The 23,486-nt window shown below is 30.2% G+C and overlaps 1 protein-coding gene across 2 annotated transcripts in view; it reads left to right on the forward strand.

The window, feature by feature from the left end:
- LOC137393302 (receptor-type tyrosine-protein phosphatase N2-like) overlaps positions 1-23,486 on the forward strand; it is a 79,397-nt gene that overhangs the window by 34,080 nt on the left and 21,831 nt on the right. For both annotated transcript variants that reach the window (XM_068079789.1, XM_068079790.1), the window contains 4 exons: positions 9,474-9,689; positions 15,627-15,713; positions 16,449-16,599; positions 19,889-19,972. In XM_068079789.1, coding sequence (XP_067935890.1) covers positions 9,474-9,689; positions 15,627-15,713; positions 16,449-16,599; positions 19,889-19,972 — 538 coding nt within the window. The remainder of the gene's footprint in view (positions 1-9,473; positions 9,690-15,626; positions 15,714-16,448; positions 16,600-19,888; positions 19,973-23,486) is intronic.

A 23,486-nucleotide genomic window follows, 5' to 3' on the forward strand; every position in this document is an offset into this window, starting at 1 on the left:
ACAATCATACTTTCTGTTACAACATATTAATACATTTCCTGTTTTTGTTTAGTTTAACTTATTGTCTTTTTAATCATAAAAACAACACAAAACTGTTCTCTCAGATGTTTTTAACCCAAATTATACTGTCAAGCCTTGTCATGTGAAGCTGATTCTCTCTTGGATTTGCAAGTAAAAACTGTCTAATGTCGATGTAATATTATTTCCGTAAAATCTCATTGCCTTTTGTTTAATTTATTCTACAGCTCGTAAACCTAACAATAAACGCTTGAGGTAGTTACAGATTGCATTATAATTAATAAATTTTATAAAAAAAACTATGTGAAAAACTAAATTGTATGTCAAAATAATAAATTAACTCTTTTACTACTGCGCTAAATTCGCTATTCTAACCAAATTAATTCAAACAGATTTTCGAAAATTTGATATACCACTAGAATTTATGCAATATCTCGAGAATCAATGTAGATATCGTTTTACTGTAAAATGCATCTTATTCAGAACAAAATTCTCTACAAGATAAATACAAAATTATTTAGTGAATCCCACTCTCGCAAAATTTCTGACGCTTCCTTTGCATTGAATAAACGCTGTGAGTTTCTTTTTGCCATGATGATAGCGATCTGGTTGTCCCGTTTTGAAAAATAAGTAAAAATGAAATTGCTTAGCAAAAAGCTTTCGATTGGTTGCACGTGATTGGCAACAAGGTTGGAAACAAATTTGATTAGTCTAGCTAACACGTAGGCTTCGCCATGAAAAGTAAGGTGAAACCCTATTGATTAATCGATTCATCAGCTTACGGTCTGTACTTCTATTACTGCGATTGCCGATACATCAGCACACAGTAGCGGAGGAGTTAATAAAAAACAACATTCAATAATATATTTTTATGATTAGGTATAGGATTATGGTAGATGCTTAGGCTTATTTTTAGCGTGAGTAATGGAAATATGCGACATAATTTACATCAACTTATACTAGATATAGTTTAACTTATACTAGATATAGTTCAACTTATACTAGATATAGTTCAACTTATACTAGATATACTTTAACTTATACTAGATATAGTTTACTTTATACTAAATATAGTTTACTTTATACTAAATATAGTTTAACTTATACTAGATATAGTTTAACTTATACTAGATATAGTTTAACTTATACTAGATATAGTTTAACTTATACTAGATATAGTTTAACTTATACTAGATATACTTTAACTTATACTAGATATAGTTTAACTTATACTAGATATAGTTTAACTTATACTAGATATAGTTCAACTTATACTAGATATAGTTCAACTTATACTAGATATAGTTTAACTTATGCTAGATATAGTTTAACTTATACTAGATATAGTTTAACTTATACTAGATATACTTTAACTTATACTAGATATAGTTTAACTTATACTAGATATAGTTTAACTTATACTAGATATACTTTAACTTATACTAGATATAGTTTAACTTATACTAGATATAGTTTAACTTATACTAGATATAGTTCAACTTATACTAGATATACTTTAACTTATACTAGATATAGTTTACTTTATACTAAATATAGTTTACTTTATACTAAATATAGTTTAACTTATACTAGATATAGTTTAACTTATACTAGATATAGTTTAACTTATACTAGATATAGTTCAACTTATACTAGATATAGTTCAACTTATACTAGATATAGTTTAACTTATGCTAGATATAGTTTAACTTATACTAGATATAGTTTAACTTATACTAGATATAGTTTAACTTATACTAGATATAGTTTAACTTATACTAGATATAGTTTAACTTATACTAGATATACTTTAACTTATACTAGATATAGTTTAACTTATACTAGATATAGTTTAACTTATACTAGATATAGTTCAACTTATACTAGATATAGTTCAACTTATACTAGATATAGTTTAACTTATGCTAGATATAGTTTAACTTATACTAGATATAGTTTAACTTATACTAGATATACTTTAACTTATACTAGATATAGTTTAACTTATACTAGATATAGTTTAACTTATACTAGATATAGTTCAACTTATACTAGATATAGTTCAACTTATACTAGATATAGTTTAACTTATACTAGATATACTTTAACTTATACTAGATATAGTTTACTTTATACTAAATATAGTTTACTTTATACTAAATATAGTTTAACTTATACTAGATATAGTTTAACTTATACTAGATATAGTTTAACTTATACTAGATATAGTTCAACTTATACTAGATATACTTTAACTTATACTAGATATAGTTTACTTTATACTAAATATAGTTTACTTTATACTAAATATAGTTTAACTTATACTAGATATAGTTTAACTTATACTAGATATAGTTTAACTTATACTAGATATAGTTCAACTTATACTAGATATAGTTCAACTTATACTAGATATAGTTTAACTTATGCTAGATATAGTTTAACTTATACTAGATATAGTTTAACTTATACTAGATATAGTTTAACTTATACTAGATATAGTTTAACTTATACTAGATATAGTTTAACTTATACTAGATATACTTTAACTTATACTAGATATAGTTTAACTTATACTAGATATAGTTTAACTTATACTAGATATAGTTCAACTTATACTAGATATAGTTCAACTTATACTAGATATAGTTTAACTTATGCTAGATATAGTTTAACTTATACTAGATATAGTTTAACTTATACTAGATATACTTTAACTTATACTAGATATAGTTTAACTTATACTAGATATAGTTTAACTTATACTAGATATAGTTCAACTTATACTAGATATAGTTCAACTTATACTAGATATAGTTTAACTTATACTAGATATACTTTAACTTATACTAGATATAGTTTAACTTATACTAGATATAGTTTACTTTATACTAAATATAGTTTAACTTATACTAGATATAGTTTAACTTATACTAGATATAGTTTAACTTATGCTAGATATAGTTTAACTTATACTAGATATAGTTTAACTTATACTAGATATAGTTCAACTTATACTAGATATAGTTTAACTTATACTAGATATAGTTTAACTTATACTAGATATAGTTTAACTTATACTAGATATAGTTTAACTTATACTAGATATAGTTTAACTTATACTAGATATAGTTTAACTTATACTAGATATAGTTTAACTTATACTAAATATAGTTTAACTTATACTAGATATAGTTTAACTTATACTAGATATAGTTTAACTTATACTAGATATAGTTTAACTTATACTAGATATAGTTCAACTTATACTAGATATACTTTAACTTATACTAGATATAGTTTACTTTATACTAAATATAGTTTACTTTATACTAAATATAGTTTAACTTATACTAGATATAGTTTAACTTATACTAGATATAGTTTAACTTATGCTAGATATAGTTTAACTTATACTAAATATAGTTTACTTTATACTAAATATAGTTTAACTTATACTAGATATAGTTTAACTTATACTAGATATAGTTTAACTTATGCTAGATATAGTTTAACTTATACTAAATATAGTTTACTTTATACTAAATATAGTTTAACTTATACTAGATATAGTTTAACTTATACTAGATATAGTTTAACTTATACTAGATATAGTTTAACTTATACTAGATATAGTTTAACTTATGCTAGATATAGTTTAACTTATACTAGATATAGTTTAACTTATACTAAATATAGTTTACTTTATACTAAATATAGTTTAACTTATACTAGATATACTTTAACTTATACTAGATATAGTTTAACTTATACTAGATATAGTTTAACTTATACTAAATATAGTTTAACTTATACTAAATATAGTTTACTTTATACTAAATATAGTTCAACTTATACTAGATATACTTTAACTTATACTAGATATAGTTTAACTTATACTAAATATAGTTTACTTTATACTAAATATAGTTCAACTTATACTAGATATACTTTAACTTATACTAGATATAGTTTACTTTATACTAAATATAGTTTACTTTATACTAAATATAGTTTAACTTATACTAGATATAGTTTAACTTATACTAGATATAGTTTAACTTATGCTAGATATAGTTTAACTTATACTAAATATAGTTTACTTTATACTAAATATAGTTTAACTTATACTAGATATACTTTAACTTATACTAGATATAGTTTAACTTATACTAAATATAGTTTACTTTATACTAAATATAGTTTAACTTATACTAGATATAGTTTAACTTATACTAGATATAGTTTAACTTATGCTAGATATAGTTTAACTTATACTAGATATAGTTTAACTTATACTAGATATAGTTTAACTTATACTAGATATAGTTCAACTTATACTAGATATAGTTTAACTTATACTAGATATAGTTTAACTTATACTAGATATAGTTCAACTTATACTAGATATACTTTAACTTATACTAGATATAGTTTAACTTATACTAGATATACTTTAACTTATACTAGATATAGTTTAACTTATACTAAATATAGTTTACTTTATACTAAATATAGTTTAACTTATACTAGATATAGTTTACTTTATACTAAATATAGTTTAACTTATACTAGATATAGTTTAACTTATACTAGATATAGTTTAACTTATGCTAGATATAGTTTAACTTATACTAAATATAGTTTACTTTATACTAAATATAGTTTAACTTATACTAGATATAGTTTAACTTATACTAGATATAGTTTAACTTGTGCTAGATATAGTTTAACTTATACTAAATATAGTTTACTTTATACTAAATATAGTTTAACTTATACTAGATATAGTTTACTTTATACTAAATATAGTTTAACTTATACTAGATATAGTTTAACTTATACTAGATATAGTTTAACTTATGCTAGATATAGTTTAACTTATACTAAATATAGTTTACTTTATACTAAATATAGTTTAACTTATACTAGATATAGTTTAACTTATACTAGATATAGTTTAACTTATACTAGATATAGTTTAACTTATACTAGATATAGTTTAACTTATACTAGATATAGTTTAACCTATACTAGATATAGTTCAACTTATACTAGATATACTTTAACTTATACTAGATATAGTTTACTTTATACTAAATATAGTTTAACTTATACTAGATATAGTTTAACTTATACTAGATATAGTTTAACTTGTGCTAGATATAGTTTAACTTATACTAGATATAGTTTACTTTATACTAAATATAGTTTAACTTATACTAGATATAGTTTAACTTATACTAGATATAGTTTAACTTATACTAGATATACTTTAACTTATACTAGATATAGTTTACTTTATACTAAATATAGTTTAACTTATACTAGATATAGTTTAACTTATACTAGATATAGTTTAACTTATACTAGATATAGTTTAACTTGTGCTAGATATAGTTTAACTTATACTAAATATAGTTTACTTTATACTAAATATAGTTTAACTTATACTAGATATAGTTTACTTTATACTAAATATAGTTTAACTTATACTAGATATAGTTTAACTTATACTAGATATAGTTTAACTTATGCTAGATATAGTTTAACTTATACTAAATATAGTTTACTTTATACTAAATATAGTTTAACTTATACTAGATATACTTTAACTTATACTAGATATAGTTTAACTTATACTAGATATAGTTTAACTTATGCTAGATATAGTTTAACTTATACTAAATATAGTTTACTTTATACTAAATATAGTTTAACTTATACTAGATATAGTTTAACTTATACTAGATATAGTTTAACTTATACTAGATATAGTTTAACTTATACTAGATATAGTTTAACTTATACTAGATATAGTTTAACTTATACTAGATATAGTTTAACTTATACTAGATATAGTTTAACTTATACTAGATATAGTTTAACTTATGCTAGATATAGTTTAACTTATACTAGATATAGTTTAACTTATACTAGATATAGTTTAACTTATACTAGATATACTTTAACTTATACTAGATATAGTTCAACTTATACTAGATATACTTTAACTTATACTAGATATAGTTTACTTTATACTAAATATAGTTTAACTTATACTAGATATAGTTTACTTTATACTAAATATAGTTTAACTTATACTAGATATAGTTTAACTTATACTAGATATAGTTTAACTTATACTAGATATAGTTCAACTTATACTAGATATAGTTTAACTTATACTAGATATAGTTTACTTTATACTAAATATAGTTTAACTTATACTAGATATAGTTTACTTTATACTAAATATAGTTTAACTTATACTAGATATAGTTCAACTTATACTAGATATAGTTCAACTTATACTAGATATAGTTTAACTTATACTAGATATAGTTTAACTTATACTAGATATAGTTTAACTTATACTAGATATACTTTAACTTATACTAGATATAGTTTAGCCTATACTAGATATAGTTTACTTTATACTAAATATAGTTTAACTTATACTAGATATAGTTTAACTTATACTAGATATAGTTTAACTTATGCTAGATATAGTTTAACTTATACTAAATATAGTTTACTTTATACTAAATATAGTTTAACTTATACTAGATATACTTTAACTTATACTAGATATAGTTTAACTTATACTAGATATAGTTTAACTTATGCTAGATATAGTTTAACTTATACTAAATATAGTTTACTTTATACTAGATATACTTTAACTTATACTAGATATAGTTTAACTTATACTAGATATAGTTTAACTTATACTAGATATAGTTTAACTTATACTAGATATAGTTTAACTTATACTAAATATAGTTTAACTTATACTAGATATAGTTTAACTTATACTAGATATAGTTTAACTTATACTAGATATAGTTTAACTTATACTAGATATAGTTTAACTTATACTAGATATAGTTTAACTTATACTAGATATACTTTAACTTATACTAGATATAGTTTAACTTATACTAGATATAGTTTAACTTATACTAAATATAGTTTAACTTATACTAAATATAGTTTAACTTATACTAGATATAGTTTAACTTATACTAGATATAGTTTAACTTATACTAGATATAGTTTAACTTATGCTAGATATAGTTTAACTTATACTAGATATAGTTTAACTTATGCTAAATATAGTTTAACTTATACTAGATATACTTTAACTTATACTAGATATAGTTTAACTTATACTAGATATAGTTTAACTTATACTAGATATAGTTTAACTTATACTAGATATAGTTTACTTTATACTAAATATAGTTTAACTTATACTAGATATAGTTTACTTTATACTAAATATAGTTTAACTTATACTAGATATAGTTTACTTTATACTAAATATAGTTTAACTTATACTAGATATAGTTCAACTTATACTAGATATACTTTAACTTATACTAGATATAGTTTAACTTATACTAGATATAGTTCAACTTATACTAGATATAGTTTAACTTATACTAGATATAGTTTAACTTATACTAGATATAGTTTAGCCTATACTAGATATAGTTTACTTTATACTAAATTTATCTATATTTTTATTAGTTTTGCAGTTTATTTAAAGTTTTTATTAATTTTTGTTTATAAAACCTGTAATGCTTTGAAAAGTGTTGGACTTCGTATGTTGGCGATTTCTTCATATTTTTAGACAAATATTTGCTCAAATTTTATGTGTCGAAAAATTTGGAAATTCAGCTGATTGCCAGTCGAGATTTACCTGTAACTGTCTTTAGCCTGCGCTTCTCTGCCAAATTCCTGACAGATAGCCTATAATGCAGGCTGTCTGATTCACATTCTCTAGACACCTGCTGGTCTAATGGAAATGTTCAGCCAGCTGCCTTCTTTGTTATGACTGTTCAGCCATTAACTAACAATTAACTAACAATTGTTTACTTGTTCACTAGTTTAAGTAATGAGGAAGTGGCAAAACACTAATTATGTCAGAGTTGCGCAGTTATGCAGTTGTCGAGGACCAAATGCTGCTGTTGAGTAGACATTTTTGGTTAACAAAATAACTTGGCATTACTCAAATTGTGTTTTTATAAGATCTTTAGGTATTTTCCTGCTAGTTGGATTTACTCTATGTACCTCCTGAACGTTGTGGCTTTATTCACTTATTCTCTATTCTCTATATGCATTTTGCCTTAAATTGTGTCATCTTGGCGCTCTACTTTGTTAAATATGTAAACCTTTTCCTTCCTAATTCTTGTTCTATTGTTGCAGTTGCATTGAGATGACGTTTATACCACTACTAAAACTGTGGGTTCACTAGCCAATAGTTGGGCTGATTATTTTCTAAAAGATTTTCTAAAAGCTGTTTTTATTATCAGCCAATCAAAAACTTGGATAACAATTGGTTAAATAAAATTTAATTATGCTAAATTTTCAGATCAATTATTCTGTTGGGATAGCCAAAAACTCCCAGAAAGTATGTTTTCATCCATTTACAAACGGCTATCAATTTCACATTGAAGCAAGTTGGCAGTAGTTTTTTTATTGCTAAAATTGTCATCAAGTGTGTCAATTTTACCAATCAAAATTCATTTGTGACAAAGTGTCACAATATTCGCTAGATTACTGAACATTATTACAAACAACAGTTGTAATTCTGTCCATTTTTTGACCACCAGTAAACATTAAGATTACAAGTAATTTGGAACAAGAAACGTTTCGTCTTTAGCAGAGTTATGTAAATATACTAAACGCTACAGAAAGTTGCACTCAATTTATTTGGAGAGTAACTTGACAATAGTTACTATCAATAATAGCAGTGTCAGTTTGTCCAAAGCCACACTAAGAGCGTTAGGAAAAAATTGCCTGGCACTGGAATTGAACTCGGATACTCGGATGTACTGACCGGCTCACTAACCACCACACAACTTAGTTTAATTACGCGCATAATGATTACTCATTACAATGACACTGAACTGCCAAGTGTGCTAGTGCACTAGTACGCTTGGCAGTCCCAAAAACTATTACTATTTTTTTTAATCAATATTTTGTTCCTCATCTTTCATGTGCAAGTATACGCAACAAATGTATACGCAAATACGCACAAACTTAAGTTTTGGTGAGATTTGTTTAAATACTTTAAAATCTTCATTTCAACTTTAAAACTTGTCGAAAATGGCTGTTGAAAATTAGAATTTTCTGCTTTTCACTGATTTCATATTGGTAACTCTAAATAACTTGAGAATTTAAGCCAACTTTCACAAGAAGGCTCAAGACTTGATAAATTTGTAGCAACAGCCATTGTAAAATTTATCGTCATTTTATTGGATCAGCACCATTCTGTTGGATAACCTGTGTTTTTCATCTCTGGATTGAACAGAAATTATTGTTTCAAGCCATGCGCTCTTGTGTTTGTTATGGAGTTATCGTTCATCGCTGTTCTCAGGTCTTCGCGCTGCCAGTTAACAGTTTAAGGAAATTGATGTTTTATTTTATTAAATTATTTTAATTAGAAAGAATCTCAGTCACAGAGCTTTCGACGGCTCAAAGGATGCGACTCAAAGCATATCTGCAAAGTATATTATACCAGGAGGAAAGAACTCTTGCCAGCGAGCAGACAACTGCTAGACTCCATACAACCACTCCCACAGTTGAAGAAATAAAGTTGACAGATGACAGCAATATGGAGGAGATGCTTCGAAGGTTGTCTGAGGAAAGCATGAAGGAAGGTTTGTGTTGCTTATATAATTATATAAATTATATAATCGTAATTAATAATATATAATATATATTTATAATATACATGTACATATTCATATAATATAATTGTATATAATTGTTGCTGCTCATCGTTACATTACCTAGTTTATCACACGCAATGGCCTCCTACTTTGGTCTATGACACTAGCACAGCTCTATGATGCTAGCACAGCTCTATGACACTAGCACAGTTCTATGACACTAGCACAGCTCTATGACACTAGCACAACTCTATGACACTAGCACAGCTCTATGACACTAGCACAACTCTATGACACTAGCACAGTTCTATGACACTAGCACAGCTCTATGACACTAGCACAGCTCTATGACACTAGCACAGCTCTATGAAACTAGCACAGCTCTATGACACTAGCACAGCTCTATGACACTAGCACAGTTCTATGACACTAGCACAGCTCTATGACACTAGCACAGCTCTATGAAACTAGCACAGCTCTATGACACTAGCACAGCTCTATGACACTAGCACCGCTCAATGACACTAGCACAACTCAATGACATTTAGCTCACTACATGATGCCGATTATCTTACTTGGGGTATTTAATAACATTTACCACCCACACTGTCACTTACCTAGCTTGGTGATGCTAATCTCTTACCATGATACTTATTTTCTCTGATGGCACGTACCTCACTTTATCATACTAGTCTCACTTGATAGCATATACCGCACTTGTTGACACTTACCTCGCCTGATACCCCTCACCTTGCTTGATAACATTGACCTAACTCAATGTCAATTGTCTCATGTGCTGGCACTTACTTCACTCCATAATACTTACCTCATGTACTTCACTTGACGGCACTTACCTCACTTAAAGGCACTCACTTCACTTGATGGCGCTTACCTCACTTGATGGCACTTACCTCACTTGAAGGCACTTACTTCACTTGATGGCATTTACCTCACCTGATGATGCCGAGTCTCTTATTGACTTTAAATTCGATATTTTACTGATTTTTAAAAGGAAATGAGGCTAACAATTGTTTCCAAGGCTAAACGGTTATATTCAAACAAATACTTGTATCATTAAGTACTTCCAGTCAATAAGTAGGCTACACTCATCAGCTAATGCACTGCACTCATGACCGATAGTTATTGAAAGCATAAACAAGGATTCACAGCATTTAAATATTGGAAATAGTTGGGCAGCTATTTCTATGACCAGCCAAATTTCTGTTTGGTTATGCACAGATTGTTGGCGAGCTGATAATAGGGGCAATAATGTATATTGTCTCTATATAATGTCTCTATATAATGCCTCTATATAATGTCTCTATATAATGTCTCAATATAATGCCTCTATATAATGTCTCTATATAGTGCCTCTATATAATGCCTCTATATAATGCCTCTATATAATACTTCTATATAATGCCTCTATATAATGCCTCTAATTTAATGCCTCTATATAGTGCCTCTATATAGTGCCTCTATATAATGCCTCTATATAATGCCTTTATATAATGCCTCTATATAATGCCTCTATATACTGTCTCTTTATAATGTCTCTATATAATTCCTTTATATAATGCCTCTATATAATGTCTCTATATAATGTCTCTATATAATGCCTTTCTATAATGTCTCTATATAATGCCTCTATATAATGTCTCTATATAATGTCTCAATATAATGCCTCTATATAATGTCTCTATATAGTGCCTCTATATAATGCCTCTATATAATGCCTCTATATAATACCTCTATATAATGCCTCTATATAATGCCTCTAATTTAATGCCTCTATATAGTGCCTCTATATAGTGCCTCTATATAATGCCTCTATATAATGTCTCTATATAATTCCTCTATATAATGCCTCTATATAATGCCTCTATATAATGCCACTATATAATGCCTCTATATAATGTCTCTATATAATGCCTCTATATAATTCCTCTATATAATGCCTCTATATAATGCCTTTTTATAATGTCTCTATATAATGCCTCTATATAATGCCTCTATATACTGTCTCTTTATAATGCCTCTATATAGTGTCTCTATATAATGTTTCTATATAATTCCTTTATATAATGTCTCTATATAATGCCTCTATATAATGCCTCTATATAATGCCTCTATATAATTCCTCTATATAATGCCTCTATATAATGCCTTTTTATAATGTCTCTATATAATGCCTCTATATAATGCCTCTATATACTGTCTCTTTATAATGCCTCTATATAGTGTCTCTATATAATGTTTCTATATAATTCCTTTATATAATGTCTCTATATAATGCCTCTATATAATGCCTCTATATAATGCCTCTATATAATTCCTCTATATAATGCCTCTATATAATGCCTTTTTATAATGTCTCTATATAATGCCTCTATATAATGCCTCTATATACTGTCTCTTTATAATGCCTCTATATAGTGTCTCTATATCATGCCTCTATATAATGTCTCTATATAATGTCTCTATATAATTCCTTTATATTATGTCTCTATATAATGCCTCTATATAATGTCTCTATATAATGTCTCTATATAATTCCTTTATATAATGCCTTTAATTTACTTTAGTACTCGTAGTAAAATGATCTTTTAAGTTGGAGAGATTTTAGTTCCTTTACAATTCTCAAAAACTAGCAAATCTAACATCTGATGGGAATCTGTTTTCTGTGAATAAAAAAAGTAATGTAGGCACTAGCTTTTGCTCAGATGCTTCAAGTGTCAGCATTTATCTACAACGTCCAAACTCAACTGAGTATTTGCATGTAGTATGGGGATTACAGATTATTTAAACTGAATTAATTATAGGAACTGAGGCTTTACAGTTATGAAACGCAGGCCTTGGCTAGAATTCACGATGTCAACGTTGTAGTATCAGCTGCGTATAGACTTGAGAGAATACCATACACATCCCTATCTAGCAAGCTTTTTAGTAATGCAGACATTTCCATTCTATATGTTATTCGAATGAGAAAGTCTATGTGGAAACGCTAACCTAATGTATATCAATGTATACAAAACTACACAATATCATAATAATATCATAGTAATATCGTAATAATATCGTAACAATATCGTAATAATATCATAATAATATTATAATAATATTATAATAATATTATAATAATATCATAATAATATTATAATAATATTATAATAATATCATAATAATATTATAATAATATTATAATAATATCATGATATTATTATAATATTATTATAATATCATAATAATATCGTAACAATATCATAATAATATCATAATAATATTATAATATCATAATAATATTACAATATCATGATATTATTATAATATCATAATAATATCGTAACAATATCATAATAATATCATAATAATATTATAATAATATTATAATATCATAATAATATTACAATATTATCATGATATTATTATAATATCATAATATTATCGTAACAATATCATAATAATAAAATGCTAAGTTTATAGAATAAAAGCAGTGCTGATGTAGCAAAGTGCTGTCTCCTCATTTCATTGAAGCTGATGATATAAATTGCAGAACGATTGTCTCTCCTTTATTCCTCTGGTCGCTAATTTTCATAGTAAGGCTGGGCAAGCATCTCATCCCTTTAGGCTATTCTATTTTAATTTCATGCTTCTTCATGCTCTGTATTAGAGAGAGCATGAGTTACTGCATCGACAGATGTCGTCTATTAGATGATAGTTGGCACCATTGATTTTGTGTTCTTCAGCAGAGCCTTCAAATATAGTAATACTTATTCATCCAGCGCATAAAACTCATGCTGCTATTCCCACCGGAGCGCTTTGCATCTGCATTTCAACCTTTGCGGTCTCTTGTCCACACGTTGTCCTCTCGTAGATTTATTCCCATGTAGTGTCCAACTCACATGTTTTGTACCATTTGAACATTTCTATGTATGCTGATGAGCGAGCTCAGTTTATAATCAAGCTTCCGTATAATTTATTTCGATTTGTTAAAGAATGTTAGAATAAATTAGACATATGCTCCTCATTCGAGTTGGCTCGTCACTAACTAGCCATTTTGCGTTGCTTCCAAGTTCACCCCAGGTTACGACGTCCCTGTTTTACGGTTTATTCGCCTTACGATGTGGAACACGATGTTTTTTCGTCTCACCGTTAAGCCATTGTTTTTGCCATACGACATCAACCAAGATTTCTCTCGAAATTCACATATGGCGGTTGGTGTGCTAAATATGTCGGAATAGCGAAAATGCTGATATGCTATTCGCCGAAATCCTTCCCACAACGGCTGAAAGAAATACGATGCTTGCTCTCTCCCTCAGTTCAGCAATCTTCTTGTTTCGTAAACGCTTGATATTGCATGAGTCAAACGAAAATTAGTGAAAAGTAAGCGAAAGGGAAAATTTATTATACCCCTTATGTGACATTTTCGCCTTCTGATGCCAACACCGAAACTATCAACACTGAATTAATGTCGTATTTCGAGGTCCACTATAGCTAGTTTGAAAATGTGCGACATTGGAGGTAAAATGTCAAAACACTGAATCTTGCAACTGATAGGTATTGAGCTATCTTTCTGAATACAGTCATACCTTGACATACTAGCCTAATGCATTCTGGGACTGAGCTTGCATAGCAATTTACTCGTGTCTCAAGGCACTATTTCCTATATAAAATAACTAAGTACAAATTAATCTGTTACAGTTCTATGAAAATACCACCTAAAGAGGATATTTATCTACCCTATATGATATACATTATCTGTTAGACACTGTTGCATTCAATGCTCTGGGGCTGATACATAATTACATGTACATGTATCTTTTTTCTTCAGTGTCATTATTTTTGTGAACTATGGAATAGTTCATAGAATTTGTGAACTTATATTCATAAATCATATAATCATCATTTGTGAAAAATTAAAAAAATTCATAGCAAAAGATTCATAGAATTTATGATTATGAACAAAAACAACAGTTACTGTCTTTTAAAGTAAAAACAAGGGGTGTGCATTGTTTTACATTCCCATTTGAGGCTCGTATTCATGACGGCTAAAACTCTTCTCTTATGGCTTTCTCAGTAGCGCTTGGCGGGTTGATTTAATCATAATGCGAAAGTTAGTTTGAATGGGCCCCACAATTACCATATTCATGCTAATTTTACAAAGTATGATATATTAACCTCTTCATTAGGTGTTGTCTTCTCTTGTTGCTATTGTTATTCTTCATTTTGCTAATCCTACAATTTTGCTCTAATTGCAACTATGCTCACGGTGAGAGTCGGTGAGAGTCGCAGCAGAACTAATAAAGTATTGAATAATTTACAATGTTAGCAAACGGCTGCTCAGTCTGAGGAGATTCACCACGGTATGACTGTACACTGAAGACATGCTATAAAGCTCTCTCACAAAGAGCAATGAGCGAATCAACATGTAAAAGTTGTTGGCTGGTGTTAACACACGCTAGGCCCGCCAGTTCATGCTGTATTGATCATCTTCAAAGATCAATGAAATGCCTAAGTGCGGAGACCAAGTATAAGCATGTAGCTCACCCATGTAAGCCATTGCGTTCGTCTGTCTTTAAGAGCAAATGCTGTTATGTTATAAAAGAAAAAATTACTTTAATTCATGAATATATTTTAAGGTTAAATTATATTTCTGTCCGTTTCACCCATAGACCTATTAACTATACGTATAGTTAATAGGTCTATGGTTTCACCTCACCCACAATTGCCCTAATAGAGAAATTAGCACGCATCTCAGTGTATGTAGCACTTATACCTCGGTGCCAATGTCATAACGCTAAAGGCATCCAGCTGTTTCTAAAAAATGTCCTAGATGTGAGTTTTATAATCAAGAGAAAGAAGTGTTAGATTTGTTGTGAAAGAGGCGGCTAGTGTGAACTCTAACATTCTGTCACTTGGTCGCAGGTGCTGGTGAGAAAGCTGACAAACACGTAGGAGAGCATATCTCAGATGAGTTGAAGCTGATGGAGCAGGAGGAGATCGAGCAATACGGTTGGTGTTGTCAATCACTCTGGCCACAACATGACCTTAAGAAACTATTAGAATGACTTGATTTATGATAGGCATACAAGCTGCATCTCTTACACACATCTCTCTATCTTGGATACCTCTCTAGCTTAATGTGCATTTATAACTTGCCATCTATGCAGGAGACAAGGGTTGGCAGGCTCGGTTATATCCTGCAGCATGGGAGAAATAATGCCAGATCTCTAGAAGCTGTCTGGCGTCAGGGGGAACTTCGCATTAAAGATAGAAAATCATTAATTTTCTCGATTAAGCCGTGTTAGAAACTGGTGTGATATCAGTCTCTTTTGTGCTTCTATTCTCATATACATTGTGATTGAGCACTTGATGACCCCACCTCTCACACGCTTCTAAATAGGAACACGATTGATATTGCACCCGAAGGATGCGATTTTATTGGCATGGATTTCATCGTTATCTGTCTATAATTCATAAAAAGATGAGGCATAATCTATAGATCGTAATCTATAGAATTATTCTATGATGCTCAAGTAGCTTTGATGTTGATTTTAAACACAAAAGCTCATGGAAAGGCTTTCTTGGTTAGTAACTTACCAAAGGATGTTTGACATGAGTGAGTAAAACAGCGTGATCTAGTTAGTTTTGAAGCTGTATTCATGTGGTTGAGATATTTATGCGTTGTCTGATGTGTTGATGTGGGTCTAAGTGGATTCACAGCTTCTTTTGTCACACTTTTTCTAGTCGATAAGAAGTCAGCGAGTGTTGTAAAGAGTGAGAGGCTTGTAGAGGCATCTGACAAGGAACCTGAGCTGACTGACGTGCCTGAGGCTAAAGATAACACTCCCTTGTCCCTACTAGACACCGCTTATGTTTGGATAAAGCTGGATAAACCGTGAGTACTATGTAACTATTCATTAGAATCACGATTCTCTGCCTATTGACCAGCAATCGAATTTTTATGTCTATGAGTGGTCAGACGGTGAAGGTGGTGCAGGCAGGCCTTCATGTGCAGGTTTTTAACAGAAAAGCAAGCTGTAAGGCGCTAAAGAGATAAGCGCGTTCCAAAAACTAGCATTGTGATCGAATATTTGCATTGATCTAGACTCTTCCATCATGTGGATAACTTTATGCATAATAAGTCATCGGGTAGCTGTCAGTAGCACCTACCTAGCCCCTACCTCCTTGACTTGTTTGACTAGTCTAAGCGTCATTCATTCTGTTGCAAACAATCGTCTTCTCTTTTTATACAGTTAAACCTCTACTTACAATGATTTAATTTGTGGCCACTTCATAAGTGAAGTAACACTTTTGCCATCAGAATCTTTGGCTGGGACAGGCAACTGAAGGAACTAAGGCTTCACTTACGCTGAATTTCGTTGGATCAGCGGTAATCAACGCCAGTGCTAGATTGGACAATATATTATTATATTATTAACCATTGCAAATATTTATTTTGTTCCGCCACAAATTATCATTTTAATGGTGGTTCAGAGTATAACAAATGGAACCCCTCAACTATCCGCAGAAATAGCTAGAAAGGCATTAATTTTTTTATTCCATTACGTCGTGTGTGGTCACGTTCTACAAACTTTGATTACTCCAGATGAGATGTGTTCGCCTTGGAAGCTTTGGATAGGCCATGGGCTTAACATGGAAAATTTTCAACTTATAACTTAAAATTCAAACGGCTAAAAAGTTTTTGACATATGAACATATGCCGTTCAAATTTTGTAAATAACAGTAACAGAAATTTCTTAATCCTGTGATTACATGCTGTACATACTAAATGTACATACTAATGCTGTACTAAATGTGAAAATTAAAGTAAAAGTGTTAAAAAAATGTTAAACTTACATATGTACTGTAATCACCCGGGTATAATGCTTACCTATGTACTGTAATCACCCAGGTATAATACTTACCTATGTACTGTAATCACCCGGGTATAATGCTTACCTATGTACTGTAATCACTCAGGTATAATACTTACCTATGTACTGTAATCACCCGGGTATAATGCTTACCTATGTACTGTAGTCAGCCAGGTATAATGCTTACCTATGTACTGTAATCACCCAGATATAATGTTTACCTATGTACTATAATCAACCAGGTATAATGCTCACCTAAGTACTGTAATCAACCAGGTATAATGCTTATGTATAATACTCCCCCACTTTTAAATCAAACAACTCGTCTTTTTTGACGCGCTTTGACAAATATTATATTCGCCTAAGTTTTCAGGTTTTTTGTTGAAAAAATTTTCAGATGTTTTGAGCAAAAGTTTATTTTTCATAAAAAGTTCCATTTTCTTCATTCTGTACTACTATTTTAAGACTAATACCAGTGTGTATGGGCAATCTGTGCCCTTGATAATAGTTTATGTTCCGTGACAAGTACTCAAAAATAGCTTCCCGTAAAAGTTTCCGCTCCACTAAAAAATTTGTTTGGACGATACTATCGATTGGTTCAGCAGTGAAGAAGATTTCAGATCAGAAAACAGTAACGGAGAATTTGAAAAACCAGAGGCTGAAGTGAGTCAAAGTGAAAGCAACAGTCAGATAACTGGTAGCGGAAGCCAAGAAGCTAGCCATACTAAATAAATCTTTTTAATGTTTTTATTTTGGTTTTTGCAAGTATTATGAACATTGTTTAAATGTCACTTGTTTTTGAATGTGCATTTGCAACATTTGATAGATTATTAATATATAACTTGTAAATCTGCAGTTTCCTTCCCTAGATTTTACTGATTGATAAAACACCTAACACAAACCTATTAATAAATTTGTTTTATTAATTGGTTTTCTGTTACACGGAAGTTGATTTTGCACATTAGAGATTTTCACATACTTGAGTAATTTATAATACTTCAACTTTTGATGATAAAATTTGGGACACAAACAGGAGCATTATATTTGGGTGATTACAGTAAACGGATAAAAGACAGCTAAGCTAAGATAGTTTACACTTTACTAGTCATACAACTTACCTGTTCCAACTTGAGACTTTCTACACAACTCAGCTATTCCAACTTGAGACTTTCTACACAACTTAGCTATTCCAACTTGAGACTTTCTACACAACTTAGCTATTCCAACTTGAGACTTTCTACACAACTTACATGTAGCTATTCCAACTTGAGACTTTCCACAAAACTTAGCTATTCCAATTTGAGACTTTCCACACAACTTAGCTATTCCAACTTGAGACTTTCTACACAACTTAGTTATTCCAACTTGAGACTTTCTACACAACTTAGCTATTCCAACTTGAGACTTTCTACACAACTTAGTTATTCCAACTTGAGACTTTCTACACAACTTAGCTATTCCAACTTGAGACTTTCTACACAACTTAGCTATTCCAACTTGAGACTTTCCGTGTCTTCAAGGTAAATTAACAATACAGACGCAACTTCGTCAATGATTGCTTTATTAACACATGTTAATTAACTCATTCATTTGATTTTATGGAATGTTTGGTTATCTGCAGTACTCATTAAAGAGCTATTGCAGGCTCTTAGGCTATTTGATCAATCAAATACTGTAAATTATCTTCTATTCTTATGGGAATATTTTATCTAGTTTACTTGTTCAATTCTGAACAATTTTGAACCTTCCACAAACCCATCCTTAAAAGACTTGAAGCTTGATTCGACACTCGTAATATTTATCTGTGCAGTCTGGATGTATCTATACAGTCCAGATGTAGCTGGACAGTCTGGATGTATCTGTACAGTCTGGATGTAGCTGTACAGTCTGGATGTAGCTGTACAGTCTGGATGTATCTGTACAGTTTGGATGTATCTGTGCAGTCTGGATGTATCTGTACAGTCTGGATGTATCTGTGCAGTGTGGATGTATCTGTACAGTCTGGATGTAGCTGTACAGTCCGGATGTACCTGTACAGTTTGGATGTAGCTGTACAGTCTAAATGTATCTGTACAGTTTGGATGTAGCTGTACAATTTGGATGTCAAAGGAAATATGAGACAACTGCGAAGCTATATGTTGTATGAAAGTAACAGGCTAGTGAATCATTGCGCTACTAAAAATAGAGGGTTGGATGATCATACGTCTCGTAATAATCGGCACTTTTAAACCCGTAAAATCTGCTTCTTTGCACCACTGATTGGTGCTGCCTTTGGCTAATTCTTCAAAAGCAATTTATTTTTATCTTTAGTTTGAGTGACAGCCAGGCTCGCTCTCTCCTAGATTTCATAGCTGACAGACTTGACTTGGAGAGAAAGACCTTCACAAATGTCAAGTGAGTAGTCCATCTGTTGCTACCCTATCATGTTCCAGTTTGTGACACTGTCAACTGCTTGTCGTACTACCAGTGAGATAAATTTTGAAGCCTTTTAAACGCGATCAACTCGAATTTGATATTTGGTTAGTTGTGACCGCAAATGCCATTTACTTGAACGAAATGGTGTATCTTGCTAAATAGATATTTTTTGTGAAGAGAGTAAAAAACTTCCGTTGCTGAAATTAGTTTTTAGTACATCAGAAGGTTATAAGGCTAATGTTTACGCTATTACTGAATGATTGTAAATACTTGTGAGAGTAAATACTTCTGTAAGTAAATACTTGTGTAATTACTACGGCACACTACTTGGAGGATATTACTCCTGCTTGAAATAGACATTTGTCTTGTGCTAACTACCAAAGAATATCTAGACTGCCAGTGTCTCTCTTTCTTTGCTGAGTTGCTGATTGGGCAGATGTTTTACTGCTTGCTTCCAAGTCAGGCAAAGAGCATCATGCTGAGGCATTAGATGGCCTAGCATGCTTGCTGATGGTTCCTCCACAATGTTATGTATATATATATATATATATATATATATATATATATATATATATATATATATATATATATGGTACTTTTTATATTTTAAACAATTTTTAAACATTATTTTCAAAGATAGAGATATTTGGTACAAAAAGAATTTTTGAAGTGGTGGGCTTTCCATTGAACTTTTGAAAATGTAACACTTACCCTTAGTGATATCAGACCTAGCCAATGAGATGCAGGCAATGCTTGCGTCGAACACATTCATACTTGCATCTCACAACGTCAATTTGTAAATCTGTCTTTTTGCTAAAGGCTCTTAATTTTGATTATATTAATGATCACTTAATAATGTTGTGAAAATTTTATAAATATAATCTGGAGTACTCTTTCTTTTCTTTTTCCGTGTGATGGAGTAAGGATGGTAGAGTAATGCATCAGGAATAACTTCTATTAGTCAAGGTCAGCCAAGGTCAGCCAAGGTGCATGGGAAATCAATTTGAATTTTTGAATTCCTAAACTTTTATTCATTTATTACAAATTAGTGTTGTGCTATAAATATAATTTAATTGGCCTTTTGTTATAAAAGAAAAAGAAAACAGTAAAATTCATTTAGTCATTGTTTTCTGATTTTTATAGCTACTGCACCATCTTAGAATTCTACCATTGATCTTAGTTTGGAGGTGATATATTAGGGTGTAGCAACTGATCTGACATATCTTTGGTGCAACTTCTAAATATCTCTCCTGTTGTTAAGCCATTAAAACTCAGTTACTCCATCATGTTATTTGACTACAACTATACTCCTTTCATAATTAAGCATTTGTGTTTTACTGTTCACAATAGTTCTACAACATATTATAATAAGACTTTGTGTCGGCTGTTTTTGTTGGTTGCACTTTTTTATTTGAGATGTCGTAAAGGAGTAATTCATCATACAATAATTGTTTCATCTGCTCTCGATGGCGAAGGCATGTTGATATGCAGCTCATCAACTATGTCGGTATTATGTAAAGAGACCATGTGAAACAGTCATCGCGAAATAGCCCATCAGAGTTTTTCCGACATTCCGGTTCACATTGCATCATAACAGACCATATGTCATTGTTTAGTCACATTTACTCCGATTTGGTCGTCTCTTTACTAAATTGGGTAGAAACATAGCTGAACTTTCATGTGTTGACGCTCAGTGCAGACACAGAGATACATCTGAAGTAAAATACCGGTAGTTGTGCTTGTTTTATTACGGAGCACGCTCAAAGATTTTGTAACATTTAAATTGATTCGCTGGAAATTGCATTAATAGCTAGAAAGAAGTTGAAGATTTTGCTATAATTATGAGGCATATATAATCAATTTCTCGTCTACACTAACTGCTCAAAGCAATCACTAGCAACACAGATTAATAGCGTGCCTAATAATATAGCAGTTTACATGTATAGCTAGGATTCCTTTTGTTTGGAGGCCACCTTTTAAAATGGCAAGACCATATTTTTACTTAGATGCTGCTAGAAATTGAACACAATGATCTAGTTTGTGCTACTTAAGCAATGGCGTTGATATGTTAAACCATACACAGAGTCAGTACATACAGTACATACAGACCGTACACAGAGACAGTACATACAGACCGTACACAGAGACAGTACATACAGTACATACAGACTGTACACAGAGACAGTACATACAGTACATAACAGACCGAACACAGAGACAGTACATACAGAAACAATACACAGAGACAATACGCCTACATACTGTACATACAAACTGTACATAGAGACAGTACATACAAATCGTTCATACAATGCATACACAAAGTACATACAATACACACATACAGTACATACAAGCAGTACAAAAATACAGTACATACAGTACGTACATACAGTACATACAAATAGTACATACAAATAGTACATACATATATTACATACATATAGTGCATGCAAATAGTATACAGTGCAACCTCGGTTCTCGAACACAATCCGTTCCAGAAGGTTGGTCGAAAACCGAGTTGTTTGAGATCCGAAACAGGTTTTCCCATTAGAATTAATATATATAAGTTTTAATCCGTTCCAACACCCTGAATGTTTACCTTTTTAGTATTTTATACATTATTTTATGCATGAAATTGCACATTAAAATGCTGACCAACACATAAAAAGCAATGTATATCTCAGAAAATGTTAAGCAAAATGGCAAGACACAAATAACATAAACATAAATGTAACCCAGGCTAATCGTACGTTCGCGTTGTTGTAATCTTCCATATGAAAGATTACGCTAACATGAACGTGTAAAAATAAAAAAAAGGATGAAGAAAAGAATTATGAATATGATTTTTTACTCGGCTACAGGATGCTCTTTTCTTTTAAAATATCTATCCAATGACACTTCTGCCTTCTTTTTAGCACTTTTCGGAAGTGGTTCATGATAGTGTCATTAAAGTCATTGATGACTCTGGTGGCTGCAGCTATATCGGGGTGGTGGAGTTCGACGAAATTCTGTAACTCGACCCATTTGCTACACATTTGTTTAATCTCGGACAATGCGACAACAGTTGGTCACGGAGAGAGCGATCTACACCCGTACGCCGCTCAGCATCCCACCCTCACGTACGCACTCACGCGTCGAACCGGCGTTCGAACTCCGATTTTTGTTCGAATTACGAAGCAAGAATTTCGTGAATTTTTTGTTCGAACTCCGGTTTGTTCGAACTGCGAGTCGTTCGAAAACCGAGGTTCCACTGTATACTGTTTGTACGTCCTGTATGTTTGTACTGTTTGTACTGTTTGTATGTACTATTTTGTATTTATACATACAGTACATGCATACAGTACATGCAAGCAGTACATACAAATGGTACATACATCATTAACAAATCATGATTGTGTATTTGTTTAAAAAGATTAAAAAAATTCAGTAGGGTTCTTTGCTTAGCATAGCCCAATACCGTAGAACCTTTATTTGAACGCCACGTCTATTT

The sequence above is a fragment of the Watersipora subatra genome, chromosome 4 (assembly GCF_963576615.1).
Source record: "Watersipora subatra chromosome 4, tzWatSuba1.1, whole genome shotgun sequence".
NCBI lineage: Eukaryota > Metazoa > Bryozoa > Gymnolaemata > Cheilostomatida > Watersiporidae > Watersipora > Watersipora subatra.